The sequence below is a fragment of the Prionailurus viverrinus genome, unplaced genomic scaffold (genome assembly GCF_022837055.1).
Source record: "Prionailurus viverrinus isolate Anna unplaced genomic scaffold, UM_Priviv_1.0 scaffold_35, whole genome shotgun sequence".
NCBI classification, from domain to species: Eukaryota; Metazoa; Chordata; class Mammalia; order Carnivora; family Felidae; genus Prionailurus; species Prionailurus viverrinus.
The window spans coordinates 7567482-7579728 of record NW_025927605.1 but is presented as its reverse complement, the minus strand read 5'-3'; the positions used below and the strand labels follow the sequence as shown (position 1 = coordinate 7579728).

The 12247-nt window shown below is 54.0% G+C and overlaps 1 protein-coding gene across 3 annotated transcripts; it reads left to right on the top strand.

Moving 5' to 3' along the window:
• Positions 1–221: 221 nt before the first annotated feature.
• PHB1 (prohibitin 1) lies at positions 222–11745 on the top strand. Of its 3 annotated transcripts, none has more exons than XM_047845958.1 (7): positions 222–297; positions 2594–2709; positions 4041–4202; positions 6459–6601; positions 6747–6863; positions 9896–9991; positions 11378–11745. In XM_047845958.1, the coding sequence occupies exons 2-7, from the start codon at positions 2622–2624 to the stop codon at positions 11588–11590; spliced, it is 819 nt and encodes a 272-aa protein (XP_047701914.1). In that variant the 5' UTR covers positions 222–297; positions 2594–2621; the 3' UTR covers positions 11591–11745. The 3 variants fall into 3 exon arrangements, with proteins under 3 accessions (XP_047701914.1, XP_047701917.1, XP_047701916.1); XM_047845961.1 differs by lacking the exon at positions 11378–11745 and adding an exon at positions 10283–10538; XM_047845960.1 differs by lacking the exon at positions 222–297 and adding an exon at positions 326–465.
• Positions 11746–12247: the final 502 nt, after the last annotated feature.

Below are 12247 nucleotides of genomic sequence, written 5' to 3'. Positions count from 1 at the left end.
AGAAACTACAGCCCCCAAAAGGCTTTGCGACAACCCCTCCGTGTTTACCACCAGAGAGGAAAGGCTTTTCAGCGCGGGCCAGACACCGAATGGCATTTTGGGAATCGTAGTTCATTTGGGAAGAGCCGGGGAACCGGGAGTCAGGCCGAAAGCCACCCTTCCCAGAATGCACAGCGCTTCCCCCCCACCAATCGGAGGCCCGGATCTTGGAAGGGGGGCGGGGAAGAGAAAGAGCTGAGCAGCGCATGCGTGGTACGTGTGGCTGGGGAATTCATGTGGAGGTCAGAGTGGAAGCAGGTGAGAATGGAGGGGAGCGGCTCCGGCCGCGATCCGGGCGTCTCTGCAGCTCCCCGCTGCGTTCTCGTTCACAATTTGGGCGGGTGGGGTGCGTGCATGGGTCCGCCTCGTGTTGGAGCGGAGAGGGTGTGACCCCGGGACCAGCGGGGGTTGCGTCGAGTGTGGAAGGTGTGTATGGGGGCGGGGTGGGGAACAATCCAGAAGCTGTATTAGAAATGGAAAGGTCGGGACTGGGTGTCTTGGCCTCGGGAAAGGAAAATAGAAATGCGCGGGGAGTGATCAAGGAAGATTCGGGAGTTGAGTCTTGCCGGGCGGGAGGGAGGATTTGAATCTGAAGTGGACGACGACGCTGGGGCGGGGCATTAAAAAGTTAAGTGCGGGGTGGGGGAGGGCCCTGCCTGGGTGGCTCAGTCCGTTGGTTGTCTGACTTGAGCTCAGGTCATGATCTCGGGGTTCGTGGGTTCAAGCCTCACATGGGCTCTGTGCTATCAGCGCAGAGCCTGGAGCCTGCTCTTGATTCTGTGCCTTCCTCTCTTTCTGCTTCCCCCTCAAATAAGTAAACATTAAAAAGAAATTAAGAAAAAAATTAAGTGCGGGAGTAGATTCCAGTTAGGTCAGTCGGGCTCCCGCCCACCCCGCCTCAGCCCCGCCCTCCCACTTCTTCCAGGGTTCTCCCTTGCAATGCAGCTATGGAGAACGTTTTTGCTCCTTTGGTTCTTCTGGTATCTTGGTCCCAGAATGTCGCCCACCTCCCGCTTCCATATTAACAATGAGGTGTTAAGCTGTGCCTGCCAGAATTAGACCTCCAGGTGCTAATCCTGGTTCCACCACTAAAGAGCTGTGTGATCTTAGTCTCCTCTTGTAACCTTGCTGTGTGCCTCAGTTTCCTCATCTGTAACAACCTACCTCATAGGGGTCGGTGTGAGGATTAAATAATTGCCATTCGAAGACTGCCTCCTGATATAAAAGCTAGCTGTTACTGTTACTTTTGCTGTTGGACTCACCATGTAGCGCATTCTGGGAGTTACTTTTCCAAACCAGAATTGCACAGAACCAACCACAAAGCAAGCCTTTGTCTTGGGGCTTGCTTGCCCAGGAAATAGGAGGGTGGTTTAGTGTGGTGCTGAGTTCTCCGTGGGTGTCAGGCCCACGTCTCATTCCCATTATTGAATCAAGTGCCCCAGTCCCCAAATGGAAAAAAAATTTTTTTTAATTTTATTTTTAATTTTTTAAAATTTACATCCAAATTAGTTAGCATATAGTGCAACGATGATTTCAGGAGTAGATCCCTTAGTGCCCCTTACCCATTTAGCGCATCCCGCCTCCCACACCCCCTCCCGTAACCCTCAGTTTGTTTTCCATATTTTTGAGTCTCTTCTGTTTTGTCCCCCTCCCTGTTTTTATATTATTTTTGCTTCCCTTCCCTTATGTTCATCTGTTTTGTCTCTTAAAGTCCTCACATGAGTGAAGTCATATGATAATTGTCTTTCTCTGACTAATTTCACTTAGCATAATACCCTCCAGTTCCATCCACGTAGTTGCAAATGGCAAGATTTCATTCTTTTTGATTGCCGAGTAATACTCCATTGTGTATGTATATATACCACATCTTCTTTATCCATTCATCCCTCGATGGACATTTGGGCTCTTTCCATACTTTGGCTATTGTCAATAGTGCTGCTGTAAACATGGGGGTGCATGTGCCCCTTCGAAACAGCACACCTGTATCCCTTGGATAAATACCTAGTAGTGCTATTGCTGGGTCGTAGGGTAGTTCTATTTTTAGTTTTTTGAGGAACCTCCATACTGTTTTCCACAGTGGCTGCACCAGCTTGCATTCCCAAGAAATGGAAAAAATTAAAAATTTTTTTTTAATGTTTTTATTTCTGAGACAGAGAGAGACAGAGCATGAGCGGGGGAAAGACAGAGAGAGAGGGAGACACAGAATCCGAAGCAGGCTCCAGGCTCTGAGCTGTCAGCACAGAGCCCGACGCGGGGCTCGAACTCACAGACTGTGAGATCATGACCCGAGCTGAACAGTCGGCCGCCTAACTGCCTGAGCCACCCAGGCGCCCCAGAGATGGAAAAAATTTTAAAGCAGAAGAATTGATAGTACACTTCTCCAAGCTGTAGAGTTATTTATTAGGTGGCCTTCAGTGCGTGATTTTGAGCTCTCAAGAGTGGAGAAATAAATAGCGAGCCCGCCTGGGAAGTGAATATGGTGCCTCAGAGAGGGCTTTCTCTTACGGATTTCGGGATCAAGCTGTTTTGTTTTGTCCCCGCCCCCCCGCCGTAGGTGTGAGTGGGGTCCAGCAGGAGGCGACATGGCTGCCAAAGTGTTTGAGTCCATCGGCAAGTTCGGCCTGGCCTTAGCCGTGGCAGGAGGAGTGGTGAACTCTGCCTTGTATAATGGTGAGGCTCCGAGGGGTGATGGTGGGGCCTTTTGCCGGATTTCCATTGGCCTGCGTGGCCCGTATCACACTTGTGGTGGCGGCGTGTGTGAGACCGAGGGGGGCTCACCTGCCATCCCACACCATACAGTTGCCTTGTCACTAGATCCTCTGCCCTCGTGGCCGCAGGTCCTCTGCGAGCCTTGGTTCACAAAGAGCCTCCCAGACCACGTGCCAGTCGGACATTTCCAGCTACTCTTGTTGGTTTGAAGTGACGCTGTGGCCGAGTGTCAGGGTCTCACGGGAGACCCGGTGGAGAGAGCTCATTGGATCCCTCGGCCGCGTGTGAAGTAACCCAGCGAGGGCTTTAGACCTTCGGTGACCTTGTCTGGAGCCGGATCTTTGGCTCTGCTGCAGTTGGGTCGTTCCAGACAAAATATCTTTTGAGGCGCATCGCCCAGCTTTTAACAGCGCGACAGGGGCTCCCGCTGGCTTTTTGTCTGCTTTCCTGTGCGACCTTAGGCGAGCCATCCCCTCCCCCCCCAACTCCCGCCCCAGGCCTCAGCTTCTTCATTGGTCAAGCAATAGGACGAAACTGGTTTATGTCTGAGACTCCCTCCAACTCCGGTAGTCTCTAGCTTTCGTGATTGGAAAGCGGCGATAGATGGACCTCCCTCGTACGTGACTATCTAGCAAGAGGAGGATAAGTCTAGAGCGAAGATCTTTGGAGCAACTCTGAAGTCTCCTGAGGCAGAGACACAGAGCCGCCGACGAGAAAAGCTTAACGTGGTTTAAACGGCGCCGCTTTATGCTCTGATGTCCGCAGCACAACTGGAGAGTAATCACCGTCACTGATTTCTCTCTGAACCCAGAAATCCTTAAAGCCTGAGAGAAACCGTGCCCTTGGAAAGAGTGGGACCTTCCAAATGTTAGGGGGTCCGTGGCTAGGTTAGGGTGCAGCTTCTGGGAGCACTGGCTTAAATTGGAACCAGGATGGGATGGTAAAGACCTTGGTGAATTTGGGAACGGAGTTTGGGGAGGTGATTTCCTGGAAACGTGTTGGCGGGTGGGATGGTTAATCGGAACAGCGGCCGCCAGTTTCCAGGGAAAGGATGGTGAGGAATCGATCCTGTTTACCAGAGTCCTTGGGAAGACCGTGGGGTGGGAAGGGATGGCTGAATTCTGGAGCTGCGTGGAAGCCTCTAGAGGCAGAAGTGTGGCAAGATGGAGCCGGGAGAGGGGAGACTTAAAAAAAATAAATAACAAGAAAGCACCAAGGAGCTTTCAGAGGTAGCCTTTTTGGTTAAGAGGCGAAGGGATTTTTTTTTCTGTCTTGTTCTCCTTCACTCCTAGTGGACGCTGGGCACAGAGCTGTCATCTTTGACCGGTTCCGTGGAGTGCAGGACATTGTGGTGGGAGAAGGGACTCACTTCCTCATCCCTTGGGTACAGAAACCTATCATCTTTGATTGCCGCTCTCGACCACGTAACGTGCCAGTTATCACTGGTAGCAAAGGTGAGTCTCAGGGGCGCCTGCGTGGCTCAGTCGGTTACGCGGCCGACTTCGGCTCAGGTCACAATCTCGCGGTCCGTGAGTTCGAGCCCCGCGTCGGGCTCTGTGCCGACCGCTCAGATCCTGGAGCCTGTTTCAGATTCTGTGTCTCCCTCTCTCTCTGACCCTCCCCTGTTCATGCTCTGTCTCTCCCTGTCTCAAAAATAAATAAAATGTTAAAAGAAGAAATTAAAAAAAAAAAAAAAAGAATGCTAAGCAGAGTATTTATTAAAAAAAAAAAAAAGGTGAGTCTTGCCCGTGGGTCCCATGAGGTAGTGTGTGGAAGGGTTACTGTAGGATCCAGAAGAGGCCGGACCTCCCCGGAGAACTCCTTTGTAAATTCCTCCTGGAGAGATTTTAACACGGATTCAGAGAAATATGTACAGCGCACAGACAGCTGTACAAATTTAGGGAGATCCACAAAGATAGACTTCGAGAGTCACGGAGCGCTCCAGTCTTAAAGAATATGCCGGATGTGCCTCTGCTCCGTCAGTCACCCCTTCCGGTCAGTTCTCGTTCCCCAGGGTGACGATGTCAGCTGGTCTCCAGCCATCCCCTGTGCCTTCACAGCCGGCTTCCCCTTGGCCTTGTTCTCCAGGGCCTCTGTCTCCAGCAGTGCTGGCCTCACACGGGCTGGGGCCGGGTCCCTGAGGGCGGTCTCCTGGTGTCTGGCCTGCCGCTGGGTTCCCAGCGAGCCCCAAACGAATTGCCCTCACCGCTCTCCTGCCGTCCTACCCACAGGGGTGCCCAGGCAGTAAACAGAATAGCAGGGATCTTTCTGCACGGCGAAAGGTGAGGGTCGTGTGGCTGCTGGGTTTATTATCTGGGGAACACGCGAGGCCTTGGGTGCCATTCCCTGGCCGATGTGTGCTTACGGTGACCGTGCCAGGTGTCAGGCTGGGTCGCAGGGTGGGGGTGGTTCGGAGATTTCAGAGGTGACTAAAGCGGGGGGCCCCTGGGGAGCTCAGTGTTGCTAGGGACGTAGACGTGTGGACAGACAGTTACGGTAAGCGTGGCTTGTCCTGCAGGCAAGGGCGTGGGGTGGAGGCGAGCGGAGAAGAAAACAGCTCGCCCCCACAGGTGGCTGCGCAGGCTCCCGGGAGGACCTGAGCTTGAGCTGGGACTTTAGCGAGAGACCTGTGTCGGGCAGAGGAGGGGACAGGTCAGTTTGGCATTTCGCAACCTGGCCTATAGCTCGTGGCCACGGGGTCTGGCTCGAGTCCTACAAAAGGGAGATCAAAGGGTGGGGTTAATCGAGAAACATAAAATTTTAACTTAAAAGCATAGCTCTCAACTTCCCACCTCTTAGGGATTGCGCTCGCTGTTGTGTGGCACCTGTTTGTAAGGACGCGTTGTAAGGACGTCTTCAGAACTGTTGATAGGAACTTCCAGAAATCAGGAGTGTGTGCATCTCCCGCTTCCCTGGGTGGCTGGTTCAGAACTTTCCCGTGCGTCCGTGTCATTGATGACCGCAAGCAAGCTGACCGTGCTTTAGCCTTGGGCAGGCCTGAGCTGTCAGGGGACGTTGTAATTAATGTTGTGCCCCCTGTTCCCCGCCCCCCCCCCCCCCCTTCGCCTGGATCAGGTCACAAGAAGCGTGTTCCAGATGAGTCCGATAACCCTTTCCATCTGTTCGCATTTGACCCAGCGCTGTCCTGTCTAATTTCTCCTAGCGTTCCTGGAAGGCAGATGAAATCACCCCCCATTCTTACAGACCAGGAGATAAGCTGAGATTGGCTAAGGCTGAGGTCACACAGTTAGTAAACAGGACGGGACTGCAGCCCAGGCCTTCGGACTGACTGCCGGTCCAGCCAGAGTGGACTGTCTCCGCTGGGCCCACAGATAACCTCTCCAGGGCAGACTCCTGAGTGGGGCCTTGGAAAGGCTTCACGCTAAAACTCTTGGCATTGGCCTGTTTCATTAAAACACGCACTGTTCCACTGTCCCGTGGTACCTGTCACGCACGTACTCGGAATTGCTTATATCAGAGGACATTCATTCAGGACAGACTGAGAAGCTGTCCTCCCCAGGAGCCTTTAAGAATTCCTGACTCCGGGGCTCTGCTGGGTTCACTAAGCAGGAAGCTGTGCGTAGGGGCCCCTGCCCTCTAGGGTCTTAAAATCAGCAACTTGACGCAGCAATTGTGGCACCCTTGGGGTAGGAGGGGTCACATAGAAGTGGTTTTGATCGCTAACTCCGGCCTTTGTCCCCTACCCTAAGATTTACAGAATGTCAACATCACCCTGCGTATCCTTTTCCGGCCAGTCGCCAGCCAGCTTCCCCGCATCTTCACCAGCATCGGGGAGGACTACGATGAACGGGTGCTACCGTCCATCACGACGGAGATCCTCAAGTCCGTGGTGGTGAGTGACGGGGCCTCAGCCTAGAGTGCGGTCCCCTAGAGATAGACAGGTGCCAGGAAGAGCGTGGTGGTGGGAGGCTTGGGATGTGGCTCATCCTTTTCCCTCCTGCCCTCTCTGCTTCCTCATCGCCCTCCCTTGGAACCAGGCTCGCTTCGATGCCGGGGAACTGATCACCCAGAGAGAGTTGGTCTCCAGGCAGGTGAGCGATGACCTCACAGAGCGAGCAGCAACCTTTGGGCTCATCCTGGATGACGTGTCCTTGGTAAGATGCTTGTTGGGCGGGGAGCCTTCGAGGGAGGGGCTGCGGTTCTTGTTCAGGTGCTTGGCCCCATTTCCGGGTGGACGCTAGTAGGTCCTGCCTTCCATGTGCCCAGACAGGCGACTTGAAAACTTGGAAACTTCTCGACTGTGAGACGGTCTCCGTGGGTTTGTTTTCAGATGAGAGTTGTTTTCCTTTCCCTCTGCCACACACATACTTCTTTTCCTTTTTTTTCTTCTTTTTCTTTTCTTTTCTTTTCTTCTCTTTTCTTTTCTTTTCTTTCCTTGCCTTTCCTTTTCTTTCTTTCCTTTTCCTTTTCCTTTTCCTTTTCTTACTTATTTTTGAGAGAGAGCATGATGCCGGGGAGGCACAGAGAGACAGGGAGATAGAGAATCCCGAGTGGACTCCGCACCATCAGCGCAGAGCCCGATGAGGGGCTTGAACCCACGAACCGTGAGATCATGACCTTAGCTGAAGTTGGGACGTTCGCCTGGCTCAGCCACCCAGGTGCCCCACTCCCCCCCCCCCCATTTTTCTTTTGACTTCTAGCCCTACCCGATGGTAGGGTCCCTAACCACTAGATTTTTCACCTCCTCCAAACTGTGAGTGTTCCCCAGAGCTCCCTGAGAAGTAGTGTCTTGTTAACCCTGTTGGATGCCGGAAGAAGCTGCCTAGCGAGACTAGAGAAGGCTCACAGTTTTCCTCCCTAGTGCACACCTCCCAGCCTGACCCCTTGGGATGTCCTCACATTTAGGGTCTGAAGCTCAGTGAGGTGGGCTCTGGGAACCCCCGGTGAAAGGGGATAGAGCGTGAATGAATGGTTCTGTTCCCCAAAGCCCGGTATGGGGCGCAGGGGACATCTCTGAGGTGTAAGTTATCCTCTCGGGACCGTAGAGTGCGTGTATTTATATGACACCGAATGCCATGACTCAGAAAGCAATACAGGCAGGATAGCATTTCAGATCAAGGAGGGTGATGGGGAAGGGGTCGTGTTTCTAGATGCCCTGGGAAAAATCACTGGGAGTGATTTGTTCGGGTGGCGAGGTAGAGGGTTTCCTGTTCGTTCTCCTGTGCGTCGCTAGGGAAAGGCACCATTTCCCTCTCGGCGTCTGTGCAGCTGTTTAAACAGTCCTGCTCTCCAGACACCCAGCACTGACCTCGGGGCACCCCGCTCCCCCCTGTCTCGGTTGCGGGCTCCCTCTGCTGGCGGGATGCCAGGCTGCAGCCATTCCCCTCTAACCCCAGCAGCTCCCACCTACTGTTAACCTAAACGCCTCGCCTGTGAGGCAGTGCTAAGTCAAAACCTAAGGAGAAGCTTGGCGTTCTGCTAGACTTTTAACCACATACTCCATTCGGGGGAAATGCGGGCTGACCACAAGAAACCATATCTAAGAGGTGTGAGGAGAAAATTAGATTTCGGGGGGGGATTTGCTGCCCTCACCTGGCCCTTTTAGAAAGGAACTTTATTCCTTAGTTACACATTTCATTTTAAATTTCTCAGGACCGCGTTTTCTTCCCCGGGCTTTGAACACGAGTCCAGAAATGGAACAGGCAGAGTAGAACAGCTGAGTTGGAAGAGTGAGGAGCGTTAGAAGTTGTGGAAGGCAGCGGGACTAGGATTTACTCTCGAGGAGAAGTGTTGAGCTGCTTATGTTTCTCCCTTTTTTCTCATTTTTTTTTTTTAATCTTTATTTATTTTTGAGAGAGAGAGACAGACAGACAGACAGAATGCGAGCTGGGGAGGAACAGAGAGAGAGGGAGACACAGAATCCGAAGCAGGCTCCAGGCTCTGAGCCACCAGCACAGAGCCCGATGCGGGGCTCGAACTCACGAACCACAGGTTCGTGATCTGAGCCAAAGTCGGACACTCAACCGACTGAGCCACCCAGGCGCCCCTGCTTTTCCTTGTTTTTTTTTTTTTGTTGTTGTTTTTTTAATTAAAAAAAATTGTTTTTTTACATTTATTTTTTGAGAGACAGAGAGAGACAGAGCACAAGTTGGGGAGGGGCAGAGAGAGAAGGAGACACAGATTCCGAAGCAGGCTCCAGGCTCCGAGCCGTCGCCACAGAGCCCGACGCGGGGCTCGAACTCACAAACCGTGAGATCATGACGGGAGCCGAAGTCGGACGTTCAACCGACCGAGCCCCCCGGGCGCCCCTCCTTTTTTTAAAAGCAGAGGTTGGGAGGGTGGGGGGAGGGGATGAAGCAAACAATTTGGTAGCAAGACCAGTGCCATTCTTCCCTTTATTTCTTCCTTTTTAATAAAACGTGGGTTAAATAATAAGTAAGTCGCTCTAGTCTCGGCATTAAGAGTTGAGCTCTGTTCCCACTGTCTTCTGCCGTCATCGCTGACCGTCGCCTCAGCCAAGTCTCGGTTGTACGTGTTCTTAGGGAAGGTCTGTGGGTAGTCCATTGTAAGCCCTCACCCTAAGCAATAGCTTTACCTGCCTTCCCTCCTAAACCCTTTACCAGAAGCGCTCACACATGAGGAATACAGTGATTCGCGTTCCACCCTTTTTCACCCTCTTCCTGTTTGGTGGTGGGGCTGCTGTGCGAAAGACGGGGATGGTTAATCCATAAGCGGAGAGCATCACGCCCTTGAATCCCTGAGAACCGGCTGCCTCCTTCACTCTCAGGGGCTCAGTTTTCCATCTGGCCTCTCTGGGGGCTTCCAACAGGCCATCAAAGGATGGGCCCTAGTCGGAGGACGGGGGTCCTAGAACCCGCAGCCCCCTCCCCTTGGGAGGTGGGCACTTGAGTAGGTGCCTTCTGGTGCCCACGGGTGTTGTCTGCTTCAGATCTCCTCGCCGAGGGCGACAGAATGACGTGCGGGAGCCGTCGAGGCAGCCGAGGCTTCTGGGGTGTGCCCTCGGTTTGGACCCGGATGTGGAGGTGGAAGGGCGTTCTGGCCTCACAGAGGCCTCCAGCTGCCAGAGCCATTCCTGGCCCCTTCCTTCCAGCGGCCACGGGGGCCCCGCGGCAGCGCTGCCTGAACAACCCCACCGCCTCATCTCGCGCTCCCTCTGTCCCCTTAGACGCATCTGACCTTCGGGAAGGAGTTCACAGAAGCAGTAGAGGCCAAACAGGTGGCCCAGCAGGAAGCGGAGAGGGCCAGATTTGTGGTGGAGAAGGTGAGTGTTCAACCAGATGGCAGGGGCCTCTCTCCCCTTTCTCCTGTGCTCAGCCTCCCCGTTTGCTGGGTGGCCTGGAAACTCATCATCTGTCATCTCTTTTTCCGGGATCCTCGGAAGGGGATTGAAGGAACCGCACTCCTACGATTGGTTCCAGAGTCTTTGGGGGCTAGTCAGGGATATGTGAACTTAGGTTCCGAAGTCACCGAAGGGTAATTTTTCTTCCACTTCCCCTAAGATCAAAAACACTCCTCCTCCCAATAAAAATGTTTTCTCCTGGAATATTTTCAGCTTCACCGAGAAGTCGTTTTTAACCGTGGTTACACAAGTGAAAGCTGACAGCGAAAAGGATCAAATGTTGGGCCAGATGCACTATCGTCACTGAAGTTTTTTTCCAGCCCTAAGTCCATCCAGATGTGGCAGAATATGGTGGGACAGGAGATAGTTGCCCAGCAGCCTGGTCTTCTGGTCTTTGCAGACGTGTATTTATTTCTTGCTGTTGCTTTCCCCCCCCGCCGCTGCTGGTTTTTCTCGGGTTAGTCCTAATCCAAGAACCCTTTGTCCTTTGAATCAAGGTAGAGAGATGTATTGGTGGCCAGCGTTTAATTTTAGAGAGTGTAAACTCCACGTGGACGGGAACTTTGTTGCCCGCCCCCCACCCACTGATCTCCAGAGCCTAGAACACGCCTAAGACCATGCCTGGAAATATTAGGTGCTCATTTAACATTTGCTGACACGGTACCCGCCTCCCGTGACCTCGGACAGGTTGTGCCCCGCTGATCGATGTCACCCTGCTAATAACGGGTGGGGAGAGCCTCGGAGATCGCATTCAGTTGGTTGTTGCCTGGGCTCCCAGTCAGGATCCAGCTTAGCTCAGGGGCGACTCTAGGGCCCGTCACGCATACGTGCTGCTCCTCCCCAGCTGTCCTGTTTTCATCAAACAGGTCTCATTTGTTTGATGAAAGTCCCTTCGACTTGGGGCTGGAGGGAAAGGTGAGCCTGAGGGTGGGTTCTGCCTTTTTTTTCTCCCTCCCGTCTTCCGCGGCTTGGATCCTCCTGGCTCAGAGTAAGGTGGCCGGACTGGATTGCCATTGACGTTAATGAGAATTTTGAAATAAGACAGATACTTGCGCAGCCAACAGCAAGAGAGCCCTGCAACCATGAGAGGTGGCGCTGCATTGCAGGAAAGCGGAGGACTGGGTGCACGTGCCTGTTGACCCCACCTGGAGGGGGAGGAGGAGGAGGAGGAGGAGGAGGAGGGAGATTCCCAGAGTTCCTTCAGGAGCCGGTGAGGGTGCCTCGCCGAGTCCTTCTGAGGCTGCTGCCCGCCGTTCAGCACCCTCAAGTGTGATCCTGGTTCCCCCCCACCCCCACCCACTCTCTTAGGCTGAGCAGCAGAAGAAGGCGGCCATCATCTCTGCCGAGGGCGACTCCAAGGCAGCCGAGCTGATCGCCAACTCGCTCGCCACCGCGGGCGACGGCCTCATCGAGCTGCGCAAGCTCGAGGCCGCGGAGGACATCGCCTACCAGCTCTCGCGCTCCCGGAACATCACCTACCTGCCGGCCGGGCAGTCCGTGCTCCTGCAGCTGCCCCAGTGAGGCCTGCCCGGCCCGCGCCTCCTCGGGCCGCCTGGGCCACAGCCCCGAGGATTCTGAACACCGCCGTCCTTCTGCCCCTGCCCCAGAAATCACTGTGAAATTTCATGATTGGCTTAAAGTGAAGGAAATAAAGTGGAATCACTTCAGATCTCTAATTACTCTAGCAGACGAAGCTTTCTCATTCTTCCCATTTCCACCCACTTTCTGAGCCACCTCCTTCCCCCAGATTGCCAAGTGCCTACGCAGCCCGGGGCAGAAGAAAGGGCTGTCGTGCACAGCACGGGTCTCTGTGTTTTCTGGCGGTTCCGACACAGGCCCGGCTGAAGAGGTGCCAGGGAGGGTCAGAGAGGAAGTAATCTGTCTCTTGCCGTAAGGCTGATGCTCTCGAACTGTGGGGCCGGCGGAAGCAGGTGTGAACAGCTTGAAGAATCTGCCCCTGTGACGGTGGGTGGGCCTGATTCGCTGCCCCCCCCTTCCACCCCCCCCCCCCCAGGGTCCTGCAACTGGGACAGGCTTGGACAGCGAGCGAGCGGGCCTGGACTGAGATGTGAGTCCGGCCGAAGGCTTCCTGTCCACCCCCCACCTCGGTGTCTCAGGACACCCGACGGATTCCAGCTTGAAGGATTGCATCCTGCCGGGGGCCGAACGTGCCTGCCA